General features: G+C 30.7%; 2 protein-coding genes across 3 annotated transcripts in view; both read right to left on the reverse strand.

The window, feature by feature from the left end:
- The window catches only part of nahoda (DOMON-like domain-containing protein nahoda), a 69,234-nt gene extending 66,117 nt beyond the window's left edge, over nt 1-3,117 (reverse strand). For both annotated transcript variants that reach the window (XM_088199550.1, XM_088199543.1), the window contains exons 1-2: nt 3,023-3,117; nt 2,632-2,733 (exon numbers count right to left, since the gene is read on the reverse strand). The gene's annotated coding sequence lies outside the window, so the exon portion shown is untranslated. The remainder of the gene's footprint in view (nt 1-2,631; nt 2,734-3,022) is intronic.
- An 11,658-nt stretch (nt 3,118-14,775) lies between these two features.
- LOC148238972 (uncharacterized) lies at nt 14,776-18,363 on the reverse strand. Its single transcript, XM_088189084.1, has 13 exons — nt 18,274-18,363; nt 18,060-18,207; nt 17,750-17,984; nt 17,588-17,678; nt 17,409-17,521; nt 17,156-17,342; nt 16,802-17,001; nt 16,605-16,735; nt 16,468-16,532; nt 16,298-16,398; nt 16,057-16,239; nt 15,814-15,990; nt 14,776-14,897 (listed from the first exon to the last, which is right to left on the reverse strand). The coding sequence occupies exons 1-13, from the start codon at nt 18,359-18,361 to the stop codon at nt 14,847-14,849; spliced, it is 1,770 nt and encodes a 589-aa protein (XP_088045210.1). The 5' UTR covers nt 18,362-18,363; the 3' UTR covers nt 14,776-14,846.
- Between the last annotated feature and the right edge of the window lie 451 nt (nt 18,364-18,814).

The raw sequence follows: 18,814 nt of genomic DNA on the forward strand, positions 1-18,814 counted from the left end.
TTGTACATAAATTATTATAGGTGTACTGTAACTGAAGTGATTTCACAGTGCATACATTGACTAGGTAATGTATGCCTTTTAGATATTCACACTTCAACATATGCATATGTATATAAATCTTAAATGCATTAAGTCAGGCAGAGCTAATATGAGACAACGCAGACGTCAGACCTGAAAATTTTGACGTATGAATAAAAAGAAGACATTGGATCATTTTCCTCGGTCAATAATGATCAATTCTTTACAGCTAAAGAATGAATCACAGAATTTACATAAAGTAAATTTGTATACATACCCTTATATATAAAAATATCACTTTGAGTAAAGAACTACATATTAAAGGCCATGGTATCTGGGCTTCAGTTTTTGTGCTATCTGAATTTTATACGGGTGTAGGTGCAAGTCCAGATGCAAAATGTGTCAAGGGGTGCCATAATAAAAGCCCAAAAGCTGCGAACGCCGATGAATCAACAATTCCGGGTTTTCGGCCACACTTTCAGTTACGTGCCACGAAGATGCACAGGCCATACCCCTATCTCCAACGCATCCAGTCTTTAAAAAAATTACTACGTTGCGAATTGTTTGCTCACTATGGTGATGAAATTGATCATAATCTTCCCCTAATGTTGATACATAGTTCGTACAGAATTGTTATTTCTGTAGAAAAAATGAACAATTTTAAAGCGTTGAGCGTTGGTTAAGCGATCCATTTCATAAATGTGTTGTTGCAAACTAACATTTGACGCTTTGAATATGTGTGATTATTGACAGCTGTCTGATTTACAGTGCTGCCAACATAGAAAACTTAAATTGGATCACTTGAATCTACCTAAGTGTTTCCTAAATTCGATTATATCTTAATTGATATTCTGCGAATGTCAATTAATATATAATCGAATAAAATATATAATAGGTATTTAATTGTATACATACATATATATGTATACATAATTTAAATAACTAATTTTATCAAAGTTTCGAATATAGAAAGAGCTGTAATTATACAATTTTAATAGACAAAAAAATGTCAAATTAAGAACTCATCGTCTCTCAATCTCTACAGCCGCTTGAGCGTGAAATTCCTCAAATAGATTTATTAGATAATATAACGGTAATCTCCGCCGAGCTACGTAATAACTCTCAATAGGAAAAAAGCGGTATTAAATCGATTAATTAGCAGATTTGCGTACAAATCGAGATCGGCCGTGACCGTTACGAAAAAAATGCCAAAGTCAGCAGTATGACTGAAGCTTTCACCGTTGATGGTAAATAAACATTGAGAGGTCAACATTGGTCCGTTGCGAAATTGGTTTGGATGCTGAGAGGCGAGCGCGGGGATCCTATGAAGTAATTGTACGGATTAGACTCGCCCGGAATGTGGGAGGGTAAGACACAAACCTGTTCGATAAATAAGAAACATTGTATCTAACGCCGGTGAAAGAACGAGAGCGTATAAGTGGCTATATTCATGCAATAGGGTTGCCAACACACCCCTTTTGAAAAAAGCATAATATTTTTATTTAATCAAGAACATGTTGACTAACATTTTTTTTAAATGGTTATAAAAATAAATGGTTGAAAATGTAACGTGTTAATTACACTTACGGCAAGAATGTGCTTAAAAGTTTATTTATTTATTAAAAATGACTTCGGCAATCAGTGAAAGAATAAGTAATTAGTCATTAATTGTATATTATTAAAGTTCTCATTAGCTATATCTAATAAAATATCGTCTCTTCAATTCAAGAAATTGTCAAATACTTTTAATTATCATTGAAAAAATAACATTACTGAATGATAACAGAATAGTTTTGGATAAGTACCCTTTATAAGTATAAATATTCATATTGAAATTCATATTTATATACATATGTATATAAAACTATATATTGAAATAAATTGTGTTAATAAAACTCAAGCGTGTGAACACGTAAAGTATTATGGGCGGATTTTGTGCAAAGTAAAAGTTATAAATATGTATCTAGGTATACTCGTATTTGTCGTAATCACACTAGCGAAAAATATAATATTATTTATGCATTTTTTCTAATCTATTTTAAATAATTTGGGATTGAACGTATATGTAGATAGATGTGCCTACTTAAATAAAAAAAAATATCTGCACATACAATGTTGTACAAAAATACATGTTTATTAGAAAATGCAATTAAACTAAATATTTGAAATAATAGAACATATTATTGAAATTCACAGGAAGGGTTTTTTGTAAAATGGTATTAAGTTCCAAAGCCAAAAGAGAGTCTATATATTTTTACCTTTTACCTACAACTCCCATAGATAAGGAATTTTCATACAATAAGATCCAATAAAACGTTCAATATACCATAATAATTATTCACTTAATAAGTTACGTTTGTATAATCCGTATATAGAACTATAGATGTTTTAATTAAATTTGAATGAAATTCGAATAAAGGGTAGAAATACAATTTTGGATAAAATATGTTTAAAAATATGCAAAACAATAATTTTTAAATTTAACATATTATATATTTATTTCCCCGTTTTAATTAATTCATTTAAAGCAACCTTTATTTTGATATCGGAATATTCATTATGGCAACCCTATATATCAAAATATGACGATTAGAATAAAATGATTAACGATACCTTTTTGTGAGCGTTTCAGTTGGTCCTAGTCGTGATAATACGATGTTAGAACATTAATCGAAGAACGAAAACAATCTTGAACGTGTCCGGTCGAAAACTCGCCTGTTTAGAAAGGAATTTACAAATCAATGGGAGAGTCATTAATTCAATAACAATTCAAATATTTAAACATCGTTAATAAAAACGTCGTTCGATATTTGAGGTTAAAAAATACAACACAACAGCACAATCACAAATTCAAAAACACTGCACGGTTATTTGACAGGTCGTTTTGTTTTGTTATTTAAATCGCGCGGAAGGTCTTAAGAGTGAATCCGACGGTTATTAAATATCTAATCGAATTTAAAATCAGACAAAGGTAACGAGTTAAAGGTGGGATTTGCGAACGTACTTAGAGACGCGATTCAATTTTGTTTTTTCGGCGTTCGAGAGTGCGAAAGCTTTGTGCGCGCGGAACCACCGCCTTCGACGACGGAAAGCAAACTCGCAACTAAAGAAGCTAAGGCATGGCCGCTTTTGGTCCAAACGGCGATGTTTGCGGTAAGGTGCTGTGCTGCGCGTATGGGGCGACATGCACAGGTGAATTTTATTGTATGCTTGGTAAGATTATTCCGATTACTTTTATTCTTTATAGACTTTGAAATATGTCATTTATTCATAACATGTTTTGCGTGGTATCAGAATTATGAAAAATAAATGAATGTTTAATCTGCGGCCCGTTAATTATTTTTTACACTCAAAACAATCTACCTTATAATCATGTAACGATCCATATTTATATTTTTAAAATATTTGTCCATTTTGCTATAATTGCCAACTAATACAATGATACATCCACCCCTGAGTAGTTAAATCGAGATATTTAATAATATATGTTATAAATTTTAATCTACTTGTGATGTGATATCCCGGATTAGGGTTCTCAATTAATCGTAGTTTTCAATAATTTGAATATTGAATATAAAATTGATTAAGTATTCGAATAAATTCGAATTTTTTTCTTGGTACCGATAATAATTTATTTAGCCAATTAATGAAAAATAATTAATTGCTAGCAAAATATTATTTAATTAAAAAACAACTATTTAAAGTACATAACACAATACTGTGTGAATTACTAATCAGTAATGACGTCAAAAAGAAAATGTAATCAATAATTACTTTCATAATTTATTATTACATACTTTCTGATCAGGAATCATTTTAACTTTTTCAAATCACCAGAATTGAGATCAACTGCGATTGAATTAATTCAGCAAAATTTTGGAACATTTTAAATAAATAACATTATCGAATTTATTGTATATACAATAGCTAATGTGTGAAACGAATTTAATACACATAAAGATCGGATCTGTATCGGCGTTTGTTTTGTACGGATTTGCATATACATTTAATAACTAGAAATAAATTAACCGCAATCGAATTATTGTACTGATTGAAATAAAATCTATGCGTTTTGAACCAACAAATACAAAAACTTTACACGAACTTCACGAAAATTGGCCACGCACACCTGTTTTTCAAATAAGCTTTAAACGATAATAACAAAAGGGCCTCTCTAACATATTGTTTCGTTCAACGAACAAATTCTGCGAATTTTTGTCGTAGTAGACACCGCCGATAAACATTTTATTTATAAATGTATTTTATATGTGTAAAAGCATTTTTTTTAGAAGAAGCGTCTTATTGTCTCGCTTTTCGAAACAAAATAAAGGTGCATAAAAGACTATGGATTTTGGAGCGTCACTAGTCACTCGGGTATATTAACATATTGAGAGAAAAAGCGACTACATGTTTTGCTCAGATATACATATTGTTTTTTTCTAATAGTTTATCAAATTTAATTCGATTTGCTATAAATGAATATTTTACGAATATTCGATAAATTATTCGAATATTCATATGGTTGAAAATCGGGCCAATAATTTGAATAATTGAAAATACGAATATTCAAGTGAGAGCTCTATCCCGGATGTTTTTCTTTTGTAAGATTTTTCACATTCAATGGCTGAATAAGACTACATTTGTTACGAAAAAAATATTTTAATTTAAACTAACCTAGATATTGTTGGCCCACTCCAAATGGCCGTCTCGGACTCACTAGATAAAATATATATCTAAACTTATCCATAGTTATTATAATAATTAAATGAAAATTATTACACATATTATGGTTTTCAACTTAAGATTTTGTTTTTAATTTTTTTTAAATCCATTATGGGGGCGAATATTAATATACTATAAAATATAGGAGGAGTGTCGCAAATATACTTTTACAGTGCTAATATTAGAATAATCTTGGAAACCACTGCTATACAATGTATAGAATGCATTTTACTTAACCTTGAGTAATATTTTATTATAATTGAACGATTTTTTAATGTTTTAAATTTAACTTATTACAGTTCAAGACGTTCATAGTGCAATTTTATTAAATAGCAATAAATTACTATTGTTTATTAGTCAGAAAACGTTAAGTATTGTAATAAATGTATACAATTTAAGAATCACGCATTTCGTTAAATCAAAGTAATTTATTACTATATTCTTTTTAATGCTGATTCGGTGATAATCATAATTTAATGTTTATTTTGCAATAATTCGTGGAGCATTGCGCAACCTTATCGCGGTCGAGGCGCGCGTAGGTTACAGAAACAGACAAGAAGTCAGTGCCTTACAAATAAACGTCCCGCGTTCCAAGACATAGTACCAACGTATCAAAACACTTTTTAGTTCCCTTCTAAATAAAAATATGTATGTTGGAAAAAAACGAACCAAACCAACGCGGTGAATTGACCCGCGGCCGCTTATGACGAAACCCAACCGTAAATTCCTAGCTGTGAGCAATTAGTTTCGTATTAACAATGTTGTGCGATTATAATTGCGGACATAAAATTATTAGGAACATCAGCGAGTAGCCTTTGAGATTACAACTTAACAATCGATGACGTAATGTCTAATCATCCTATATATTCTATCAGTATGTTGAAAATATAAGTAATAAAGCTTTCAATAAAATGTAATAATATAATGAAATATTTTTTATTTTTAGAATACAAAACGGTGCTCATACGTTACTAGCTTTCTTGCAAAATCCAATATCACCAAAGTTTTCATTATTGGTAAAATCGGTAATTTAAACAAAAATCAATCTTTGGTATTATCGGCAATATGGGGTAAATTACTAATAAATATATGATATTATAGTCTGTCAGATTTGGTTTGCTTTTAGACGATAAGAAATTTATATATAAATATCTATTTGCACGAAACCATACGATTTAAGAAGCTTGGTGTTAGTATAATTCACGGGACGATGCTAGCAAAAAATGTAAAGGAATTCTGAAAACCATATTATAATATGTAATATAATTTATAATCAACAGATGTCACTTTGCAGCTGACCTGGTTTTAATAAAGCTCATTTTAAAAAATAAAAATTAGAGTCTGCTGCCGTGGCTCGAGCCCGCGGCCTCTGGGTTACCAGTCTGACACATTTTGGACTATGCTATTCCAACCTTAATTTAATTTGCACAAAGATTCTATTAGATTATAGGACGAAAGCTTTGTGTTTTACTAGTTAATTTTAAAAGGAGATTAAATCTCTGCTCTTATTTGAGAGTTAATTATCAATGCTATTTCATATGCCTGTAAAAACTAAATAATAAAACATTCACAAGACATATTCCCAATTTATAGAAAGAATCGTGGTCTGCATAAGAGTTGAGTATTTACAAAGATTCCTCTTGAATAATTTAAAGTTGACGCTTATCCTATATCAGAGCCATCTCTTTATGGAGATATCTGAAAGGTCGCTTGTTATTCATGCAGCACTTGTCATTCACATGTTTGCATGAGAACCGAAGAATTCCAATCGTCAGCAGATACATTTCATTTGCTGATCACGCATTTGAACTTGTAAACACTTTTATTAATATTTTTAACACCGTCACGCCACACATTTATTCGATCGTCTAGAATGCGTTCAGTTTCTAAATCAACGTGTTATGATATTTTTTACTGCGAAAACTAGCCGCCGTTTAAGCGATGGCACAATTCTCTGAGTTGCGTCTACTTTTCGAAGTATGTAAAACAGTGAAACTTGATTTTAATTAATAATTTATTTACACAATTTTTAAAATCACACAAGGCCAACAAATATTGACACTGTTTGGGTAACCTAACACAGTGCTCCTGAAATATTTAGGGAATTACTCTTATAATTCCCCAATTATAAATATTTAGTTATGAAATATGTTTAATAATGAAGTTCAATATTACATAATTGATGATAATTGCTTAAATATACTAAAATATATTAAAAACATACTTTCGTATATTTTTTAACGATCTAATATAAACTAAACTTATTTTTATTTATCATATGTACATTAGTAAATTATAATCTGAGCGTTGCATGAGCATACAATTTTATGACACTAATCCATTATATTAAATGCATGTATGATACTATGAAAATCATCATTCATCGTTTATTAAAACTTTCATATAAACATTCACATAATTATTATATATTATATACACATTTAAATTGATTGCCCAAAATGTACCGTAATTTCGCATAAAAGCGTTCTCGAGGCGAACTTAAATGCTAAAATTTTCGCAAACCGTTTAATGTCCCCAAAATCTCACAAAAAATAGTTGTACTCAATTTGCTCATTTTAATTATCTAGGTACTTAAATAAAATTGTTGACCAATGACGTCACTATTTTTGTTAATTATATTAGTTTAAAATTAACATTCTTTGATGATGTAGTGAAAGTTTTACGTGCGGCGTATACTTAAATTGCACTGAATTATGGCAGAGAGCCTATTAAACACGAACAAGTATGAAAATTGAAATATACAATTGATTTTATGATTAAAACATACACCTAAGGCTTTGCAGGTGTCGAAGTCAATGATATATATACAGATATGCGTGATATATTGCGGAAATTAAATAATTTGCTTTGACCCAATTAAAATGTGTGTAAAATTATATTTTAACTAGTAATTAATTTATTAATAAAAAAAAATTACTCATATATTTTTCGAGAAAAAAACTCAATAAACCTACAATATAGGAATATTTAAGTAATTAGGAATTTCTGTAATATTGACTATTCATTCAATTGAAGACATGTTCACAGCTTAAATTTAATAAATTAGTTAAAAATACTAAAATATGTTCAATTACATTAAACTTACTGTATTTATATGCTCATAAGTCACATACTTGTTACGCGTAATAGAAGTTTATTAACGCAATGTCATTGCAATTAAATTGTATAACTGACAAATGATTATAGTGACAAAGGTGTGGTTCAATTTATTATTTATTCTCAGCGTAACGACGTAGGATACAAGTAACTTTTCAACTTAAATATGTATTTTAATTATTTTTTCTCTTCTTACCGAAATGCCAACTTTTTTTCTTAAATAAATAATTACATAAATTCTTTTTATTTAATCAGTATAAAATTGAGACATTAAATGTTACGAACCGGAATAGCTCCTCGTATCTGATTTTATAGCTTTTGACGTGGATTTTTGACTTCTGAGAAGTGATAATTGTTTTTGCTCTTTTGTTGATCAAAATTCGCTTGTGTCGTATTTTCTGCAATTATTCTTTTTTGGAAGTCATAGAATGAACGAGCGTTCCCTCTGTGATGGCGACGGCACTATTTTAGTGCTTTTGAAGGCACTATTTTGAAGTGATATTTGAAAGATTTCCTGATGTATGTAATTAACGATAATTGACAATCGCGTTAATATATCAAACATACCTTTAGTATCAACTATAGATTTTTCTACCGAACTGATATTATGCTAGATAAACTATATAATGAGCAATTAAATATCAATGAGTGCCTTGACATGTTACTTGACCATTTATGCACCATCATATTTCATTCATAATTGTTCCTTTTTTGTATCAACTAGAACTAGAGTGCTTTGAAATACGCATAAAAGAAAACAGTCGGCATTCTCAAGAGTGAATTACCATTTCTCATAGAGAACGGCATTCTAGCAACCATTACTGGCTAAGTAGCAAAGGTCGTTTGTGCCTATTTCCCCTGCATCACCTGTCGGTCCATTGTGCGTGAGTTGTCCACCACGTGGACAGGTGTTTCGTAAGACACCATAAACCACACAGTCCATAGCATAGCTGAGATGATGATGCTCTGACGACTGTGTCGTAATTGCACTTTCTCTGCTCATCGCAGTCCAAGCGATGTGGTTGGTAATTTTCGCGTGATTTCGCGTCGGTTGGACAAAACGCGAATAAATCCTATCGAGCGTTTTACGTTTACGTTTTCCTTTCTAAGCCGAGACGAAATCTCGTTAAACGTGTGCTACATATTACCTATGCATAATGTATCCATGTGCTCTTGCCTTAATTGTAATTATGGCGAATGGTTCGCAGTTTAATCGTGTCAAATCGGCGGTGCTGAAAGTGTACGCTATTATAGCTATGTAAACGTACTCTTGTTGAGAATGTGAAGGAAATTATAGAAACTGGGATAAATTTGAAACCTTTGAGAAGTCGCTTGTTCTCAACAAAAAATGCTTTTACGCCTTCGAAAAACATTCGTGAATAGAATGTTTATCGGCGGTATCTACTATGACATAAATTCGCAGAATTCGTTCGTTAAACAAAAAAAATTACGAATACAGTAGACCTCCCCAATAACATGTAGTTGGGGACTAAAAAATATATTTTATTTTTATATACTTAGTTACGAATCAGGCGCGTGTGATGAGTAACGCGTACCCAAATATAACGCCCTCAATTTACCGTTTTATTGGGGGGTCTACTATATATTCGAATATTCGTAAACTTCATCCATTTTTATTCAATATTCGAATAGTCAAAAACTACGAATAATTGAGAATCTTTGAAGGATGTAAAGATTGACCTTATTATTTGGCGAACTTAATATTTTCTAAACTGCGAAATTTACGAACGCGAACATCAGCTTTACCAAGTGTAAATACTACACATTCCACACAACGTCAGTTTTAATTAATAAATGTATTATTTGTTTAGTCTCATATTTTATTTGTTTTGAAAGTTTTAATGAGGACTCTTAGATTATTTCTTTTAAAAGAGAATGTGTCATATTTTTTCTATGGTCCTTTTTTCTAGCTCTCGGTCGCATTGGCTGATAATTATCCAAAATTTTCGCTGGCAGCATTTTTTGCCCTATTTTATACATAAGCCGTCATCAGCTTTTTTATTTATTTTTTTTAACGTACATATTGTTTAATTATAAAATATATTGCTTTTATGTAAATAATCTGTATTGTCAAGTCATTATTTTATTTAAAATTAAATTATCTTAGTTCAATAAAAATAGTATGCAGAGTTTATTGATACTAACAATTTTATTCACTACTAACCTCTATCATAGTGAAGGAGAATAATAAATTAATTATTGATATTACAATAAAACTTTATACTGACAGTAATATAAATTTCTTTAAAAGTAATAAACACATTGCCGATTTCCATACCGATCGTTTATTTTTTACGATATTCAGAGCGAACCGTTTTTTATTAGGATAAGATCTAATGGTTTTAGATGCATATTCTTTCATATTGCATCAGCACTATTGATATTGACGCTGATATGCATAGCTGCTCAATTGTTCCTTTGGGAAGGCCGAAGACCGCTCCAATTGTTATTAAATTTCAGCGCGACATTATGGATAGTCCAAATACTATATTTAAAAAATGTTATATCGTAAACATAGTAATGAAAAATATGTTTGAAAACCCAATTGCTGAATCTATTCTAAATTTTTGTATGAATTATTATCTAAAATTTACCTACATCAAATTATTTTAGAAAAAGAAGCATAGACAAAGAAATTCATAGCAAAATATTCTGTAAAAAGTAAATTTTTATTGAGATAAAAACACTTGAGTTATTATCTATAAAGCTAGATAAGTACTCTATCAATATTACCATTTGAAAGATCTAAGCCTGATTCTCATGTGAATTACCTGCTATATCTACAACTACATCTTTTCACACTCCATACCCTCGTTAGATTCAGATCAAAGAATTAAATGTCGAACACATAATCGTTTTCTAATATGTTGCATAACTTTATATGCCACCATACACTTGTCTCATACGTGCGGCCGGATATTAAATCAGAAACTTTCTTTCAAAGCTTACATTATATTTTTCTCTCGACCGGTTCCTTTATTATATACGAACGGCCCGAATACATAAAATTCTCAATTTGAGTGTTCAATCATCATTGTCTCGAATATCGCATCATTATGTACAATCGACCCGTGATATGGTATCGACTTCTCTATATGGGTTAATGAAGGTGAGGTCGTTGATCGAAAAACATGTCCAACCGAACTTTCATCCTAGTTTTCTTTATGTATGTACAGGTTTTTTCATTCTCGGAACTACTGTCTTCTCTTTTTCTCTTCGGACGCTCGATTGTCGCTTAATTGCTTCATACTTGACACTAAAGAGAAAAAGTTTATTATCACTCTCGAAGGAAGAATCTCATCAATGCAAGGGGTAGGTGTAATGGTAGCACAGTGAAATCTTTAAATTCCTCGTTAACATGTATAATTATTTTGATTAATGACTTGATAAAAAAAGTATAAATGAACGTCGCTTAAATACCGCGTCTATTACCTGTCTGTACGTTTCAGATTGAATCGTGATGTTATTTCTGCGTTGGTTTTAATTAAAAGTGAATTAAATATCTTAGAAATACAAAGTAGACTTAGATAGAATGTGTTTAAATTAGGTACTATATTTTTTGCCGATGGCGTCTTTGTATAACGCACTCACATTTTTCATATTTTAGCAGTATTAAGAACTAAGTGTAACGATATATAATACGCAACATTTTGTATAAATATAACATATGATGAACACGATGGGCAAGCGGCTTCAATTCTCGCATAAGCTCGTTAAGCAAAATCTTTTCATAAAATCTCCAATAAAGTGAATAGACACAGCTCCAATTGCTGTGCAGGATGGCGAATCGACTTATTCGGGTCCCCCTCAATACTACGCTCCACAGCAGAAACAACTTCTTCGGTGCACACTGTACGACGTCTCTGCGGATGCGTATTATCAATAAGATTATGTGTGGTGCGAAAATGATCCATGGTTATTCAAATTACTTGCTCTGATGGACATTTACGTCGACCGTGAAATGGATGTAGCGCACGGTAAGTTTCGCTAGCTGAATTACGATTTTCTATATAAATTTGCACGATTTGCAAGCGTTGTTCTGGCGTAAGTCTATTCATGGTGAAATGGCAAACCAAACTGAGCACAAATCAGCTGTCAATTAGCAGTCACTGACAAAAATGTTGCCAATTTGAAAAACAAACCTTTAAAAAAAAACACCTTTATCTTTTTTGTATATTGTGGTCGACCGGTCGAAAGCTGAAAACAAAACTATTCACAACGCACTACGAATTAAACCCTAATTTTTTTTTTTAAATATAAAATTATTATGTAAAATATATAGAAAATTTACACTGTGCAGTTAAATCATTACACAGGCCTACAGTGTAAAAGTTGTCTTGAATGTAAATAGTAATTTTAACAGTTTTTTCCGGTGATACTAGAAAAATAATGAAAAAAAATCAACCACGTACAGCTGATTCATAAATCATACTTCTAATTTTTAGATTTGGTAGTATTAAAAGTATAGCGAAACGGTTTTTATGTACAGTATATACGTATTTATGGTACATTAAATAATTATTTTAGGTGTGTTAACACTTAAAAAGAGAGTACAAATCAGAATCAACGGCATTTTCCCGCAAACAAGTTAAAAGTAGCTTAAGTACAGGAATAAAACTAATGAAAACCAGTTTAAACACGCTCATTAACCTGTTAACGCCTGTCTGTTTCCTCTTCCATCTCAGTGTCTTTCCGGTATCTTCGTCCACCTACAGTGTGTAATCAGACTTCGCAGTACACTGTGTCATAGTGCTTACCCTTCGATCGCTCGCGTGTTGTGACGAGAGTTAGTAAGAGATAAGAACATGCGGTCAGCATGCTCTTACCTCTCATTCACTCTCGTCACTTAACACGCGAGCGAGCAAGGGGGGAAAGTATCTCACCGCCCGCGCCTCATATATATGTATAAAATATACTATATATATTATAAAACCTCTGCACTATCTTAATTTTTTTAATATTTGTCAAAATATGTATACAAATCATATTTTTATATATTTTCAAATTATTTAAATGCAGTCATAATATCAATATCTCTTGTATATAATTATTTTGATGCCATCTTTAATAAAATAATGCATTAAAAAGTTCAAACCGGTTAGTATTGTCTTGAACTACATAACATTTTTGTTTGCTGTTTTTCATCTTTTCTTTTTTATTTTTGTTAATGCTTTTATTATATCTAAAACTCTTGCGTCACATATAATAGTTCCGTCACTGATATAAATCGAGATATATTTATATTTTTTTTATAGGGGAAACAGTACAGAATTGTTATAGTCTTACAGAAAATAATAAAGAAATTTTACAATAATAAATTAAATAAGCTGTGCTTGTCACTGAGGCTCATCCGCCAATGGAGTCTCGTAGAAAGCTCCTTCAGTTTTCCGTCTGAATGCCACTTCATTCACAAACTGCACTTAAGACTCATCATTCAAGCTCATGAATGAAACTACGATTTTATATCATCATCTTTTACGAACACATTAGTACTCATTATATACAGTACGTCGAAACGTTCACCACGAACCGCAGGAATCGATTGATCGATCGTCGAGATGGTCCTAACTTGTTCAGGGTCGTCGTTTCACAATAGGAGTCACGATCGGCTCTCGGTCACGCACCGGCCCGAAAAGCCTTCTTCCCAGTGGTCGTTTTTCGCCAAAACGCCTGCGTAAGAGAGCCGCCGGTGTCGAAATTGATAATTCTTATTTACCTGTCGGAATTCGCCTCGGGCCACACTGTTCACAGATGCTGGATTTCACCTTGCTCGGCGCCGTTCGCCGATTTCGAGATACACATGAGCTGATTGTGGAGAGAAGCTTTCAACATTTTTCTTTTGCCACCTGATGGAGAATACAACGTAGGATCGCTTGGGCAACCCTCGATCGTTCTGAAAGCGTTCGATCATGTTACTATGATGACATAGTAGCAAATTGGTATTCAATGGTCATGCGAGTGAAGGCTCAACAATTGCCAAATTTCTATTTCCGAGAAATGCGTGCTCTCTTATGTTATTCATGCGACAATGAAGATCGAATAATGTAACAAGACGTGTCTTTATTTGTGTTTTAAATTCATTTTCATGTAAAAAATACTTTTTCTTTTCATACTTAAATTTTATTCAGTACTCAAGAAACGAATGTGGCGGCCATTTTTAGCTAGTGGTGTGTCTTCCAGTTGCACGTCTGACTTGTACTGCCACTATATGAAACAATGCTGCCTATTTACAGGACAATGAAGTGGTGTCTTAATTTGTGTGGTGTCATTATTATGCAGGGTGCAAATAATTTAACAATAATAGAAATAACGATTTTAAAATAAACAATTTAATATTCCAATATAACAACTAAATGTTTCAATTGCTCGCACTCTTCGACGTAAACGAAGAAAAGAGAGTTGGCAAGAACAATGAGCTATGATAAAAAAAAATATAAAATGTTTTTTTATTTAAAAATAATTATAAACGCTAAACGTTTCTCACTAAGATTTTGAAAAAAGTCTTTGTAGCCAAAGCTTAAGAACGATAAATTAAAATCGTCCAATTTAAATATGTACAGGTATATTTTTTCGATTTGGTAGTGTATTTACCTTGTAGGCTTACTTTGACCGGGATTGTCCCGGTTTCATTTCCAAGATGACATTTTATTATCTGTCTCGGTTTAGTTCCATAAATATGGTAAGCTATGTATCAGTGAATTTAGTTTTAAGAAACTATTTTTAATATAGCAATTAAGGAGAATTAGATTTCGATTACAGATACATTGACTAATATGTATCTCACTTATGATGTTGTGAATTATTATTATTTTTAATACATAATAATTTTACAATATAATATGTATACAACCATCTGTTGGTGTCTAACAAAATTAATATTAATTATCTATAATTCTATAGCAATTTAGGAAAATTAAAAAAAAATATTTATAATAAAATAAATATAATATATTAATTTGCACATTTAACTAAAAACATTCATCTTTACTTCTTCCCATGTCAAGAAGTCCAATACTCTTCTGAAAATAATAATAAAAAATTTAGATATATTATGATTACAAATAACCAGTCGCTATACGCAGAATGAGCACATATCAATTTTTAAGTTATTTAAGAAAATTGTCAAATTATAATTTATAACATTACTTTAAAGTTCATACAATAATAACACACAATTTTAAGTTTATATATATAAACATTTAAGAACATGGCAATGAACAATGCATTATAGATACAAAAGGCTCGGCCACACAGAAAGCGGTCTGTCGCGGCGGGAGGCGATCCAGCGTTCGTCGCTGCGATCTACGATATGGGGACGTCACATAGGACGCGATACCTTGTGTGAGCGATCCAGTCCGAAGCTGGCTGCGTCCGAGAGAACTAGTAGCACATTTTTAAACTAATTTGTGTTTCATATTGCTATTGAGTATGAGCTCAGATAAAGAACAACTCCTTCCGTTGTTAGCTTTGCAATATTGAAAGAAAAAAAAGACGATGTTGGGTGCATGAAATCAATAAGAAAAGAAAACAACTGGGTGAAAACCACCGATTATGAATCGAACTGGAGTCACATGAAGATAAATTTTTCAAGTTTTTTCGTATGATTAATTCAGTTTCGTCACTCATTTTTAGGCGATCACTAGAAAAATCTGTAATTTTGTACTACCGGATCGCTTGTCACCGCGACAGAGTCTGGCAGTGACTGTGTTCTGTCTGACAGAGCTGATGCAACATCACATCATTCAACCATACCGCTTGACCGGATCCGTCAGATATCGTTCCCGCGGCGACAGACCGCTTTCTGTGTGGCCGAGCCTTAAGAGTATTGCATTTTATGATCCTTTATAACACGATCTTCTATTATCGCTAGTAATTAACACTTGCTAAGATAATTTTAAGATATGTGCCCTATTAAATCATTATTTAAGTTTCCACCTTTAACGATATATTTTCTTGTTTCAATAAATTTATTTCAGAACTCAATTTTTTATATTCAATCTCGTGTAATTTCAACTGGTGATCAAAATTAGACTCCATTTGCTTAGATGCATTTTTTAACTCTTGATATTTAGTTCTATAGTCCAATTCTAGTTCATCTTTTACAAACCGCAACTGTAATTTTTCAAAACAATATAATTTTAAAAGCTTACACTAATAAAAATAATAATGAAGTAAAACCTTCTTCTCTCTATCTTCCAAGTGAAGTTCTTTGTCTTTAAGGCTATCTACAATCTCATTTAAGCTGAACATAAGATTTTGACATTGTTCAACGTTATTCTGCAATGTGTTTTCATATTCTATTCGCTTAGTATCCCATTCGTTTTTCAAGAATTCCAAGTGTTTGATTTCTTTATCGATCATCTTAAAATCAAATCGATTAAAATTATTATTCAAAATAGACATAATAAAAATTACATACATAAGATTTAAACATTTCCTTTTGATGCTCCATCCAATCTTCAAGTTCATTTACAACTTTTATAATGTTGTTCTCCTTTGATCTTGGAGATATATTAATATCTATATAAGCATATTTATAAACAATTTATAATAATCGAACAATAAAAATTAAAATATAATATAACTAACTAGAAGTTTCTGCTTCATCTCGCTCGTATGAAAAATTAAATGATGATTTATCTTTAGGACCAATTCTATATTAAAATATATAAACAATTATTAAAAGCATTTAAAAATCATAAAATAGTATCTTAACCATTACTAACGTTTTAATACTGGTTGTTTTTACAACCTTATATTTATGATAATCGTCTGACTTAATATCATGTTCCAATGATCGATCAGTGGATAATTCTAAAAAGTCACTTTTATTACTTTGAGTTATTCGACTGCTATCCTAAAACAAAAATATTGTAATAAGTATCATTTATTAACTTAAGCAATATTTAATAAGCAATAATACCTGAGAGAACTCTGTTGTTTGATTATTACATTTCAATGCAAATTTTATATCTGCATATGATTTTTCAACTTCTGATTGTAATTTATTATCTAATAAACTTTGATTAATAAAGAAACATCTTTCGTTGTAAAGTATAGGTTCACACTCGATATTCTCGTGATTCTGTGCCAAAATCTTACGCAAATCGACAAAACATAAACCTGTATACAATTTAATAGTGAATATAAAAAACATACATAAATCTTGTTACTGTTTTATTTTGGTGTATATTATAATAGTGTAAATTGAATTATTTATGTGTGTAAAATATTTAAGTAAAGTGTGTTAAAATATCGCATTTGTGTGATAACTGACCTAAATCAGTTGTAACAGAACAATACCGAATGATCAAGTATGGATTTTCATCAAAATATTGCTTTAAAGTTTCAAAATTGGATTGAATATTTAATTCAATATCATTAATAATCTTATAACTTTTAGAAAATACAGTGAAATAAATATCAAATAATTCATCATCTTTTTTTGTAGCATTAACTATAAGCTGAAAAATAATTTTAAGATATAAATATTTGATTGGATAATTTACATTTTGAAATTACATACTTACTGCGTTCATATTGTGCAATTCTTTTACAACAACATTTAATAAAAATGTTTTATTTCTGTGTTCTTTAGTTCCTATTTGTATTATCCCATTTGTATGGTATTTTAATGTAGTATCTGTTAAGTAAGTTAAAATATGATTATAAAAAGTGTTTGTTATCAATTTAAATAATATTTCTATACCCATGACTTCTAATTTTAATTGCTCGTTATTATTTTCTTTTTCTTTAGCATCTTTAGAAGTAAAATTCATTTTCAAATCAGCTGTATTTACCTAAAAATGTATTTTTATCACTAAAAATATATAAAATGCTCGGTTTAATAAATAAAGATAAAGCTTATTACTTTCTCTTTAGTGTCTTGTAGTACTAATTTTAAAAGTAATTGTGGATTAGAAGATCTTCCTTTTGGTTTGATTCCCAGTAAACGATGCCATGTAAAATTGACTTTATTTTCGTCGTACGGAGGACAAACTTTGACGGCTAATAAACTCAAAAGCATATATCCCACTTGTTGTTTATCACCTGGTGAACGATGAGAAAATACATCTATTTTCAAAGGTACGTTCGTGAGACACAATCTATGAAGAAAAATAAATAACACCGAATAAATACTAAGCCAACTTATTGCATCCTTAATATTTTAATAATTATACCTTTGAAAGTCTTCAAATTTCGTTTCCCATATTAGCCGCGAATCAAATATAGGAGTATGTCTCGGTTTCATAAGACCTGTTGTCAAAGTATTGTCATCAATTGAACAACAAATAGAGATAGGCTCCTTCAAAAAGTTAAATCCAACACCTAAATTGTACAAAATGATAAGTTTTAACTATATAAATTCGTTCAATTACAAACATAGCTCATTACCGCGTTCAATTGAAAGAACAATTTTAACAGCGCGCTGAGTTTGTACGTCCATCGCGGTGGTAGTCATGGAAACAGGGCGGAAACACATTGTGGCCTTAACGCGACGAATTTTGACCTTCATAGTAAAATTATTCTTATGCTTCATATTTATGATTATTTTTATTACCCACCTAATTTTGATAATAGGAAATTGCATAATCTGATAAAAATTAATCGTTAACAAGCATGGTAAAAATAAAAAAAATCAAAAGACCTTTATTTACAATATACATAGTGTACATTTTATTAAAACTATTAAAAATAATAACATTTCCTTTTTAACATTATGTGTTAGTCGGTCATCTCTATAACTGCCCCATTTTTCTACCGGCAATATTATTTAGTCCAACAATATTCACTTTTTTATGCTGGAATAATACATTTACTAAAATACTTATTTAGAATAAATTTTAATATAGAATACACTTAACTGACGTTTGATTGATTTTTTTTTAAATGTGAGATTTTCATAGTATATATAAATATATAAATATCAGAATTC

Source organism: Plectrocnemia conspersa, unplaced genomic scaffold (genome assembly GCF_051122295.1).
Source record: "Plectrocnemia conspersa isolate PC_06_02 unplaced genomic scaffold, ASM5112229v1 ptg000001l, whole genome shotgun sequence".
Taxonomy (NCBI): domain Eukaryota; kingdom Metazoa; phylum Arthropoda; class Insecta; order Trichoptera; family Polycentropodidae; genus Plectrocnemia; species Plectrocnemia conspersa.

Excerpts from the sequence above, each read along its gene's own strand:
- LOC148238972 (XM_088189084.1), bottom strand. The coding sequence starts at position 18,361 with ATGTGTTTCCGCCCTGTTTCCATGACTACCACCGCGATGGACGTACAA. Across the intron at positions 17,522-17,587 it reads ATTAAAATTAGAAGTCATGG|ATACTACATTAAAATACCAT; the intron begins GTATAGAAATAT and ends CTTACTTAACAG. Across the intron at positions 16,240-16,297 it reads AGGAAATGTTTAAATCTTAT|ATGATCGATAAAGAAATCAA; the intron begins GTATGTAATTTT and ends TTTGATTTTAAG.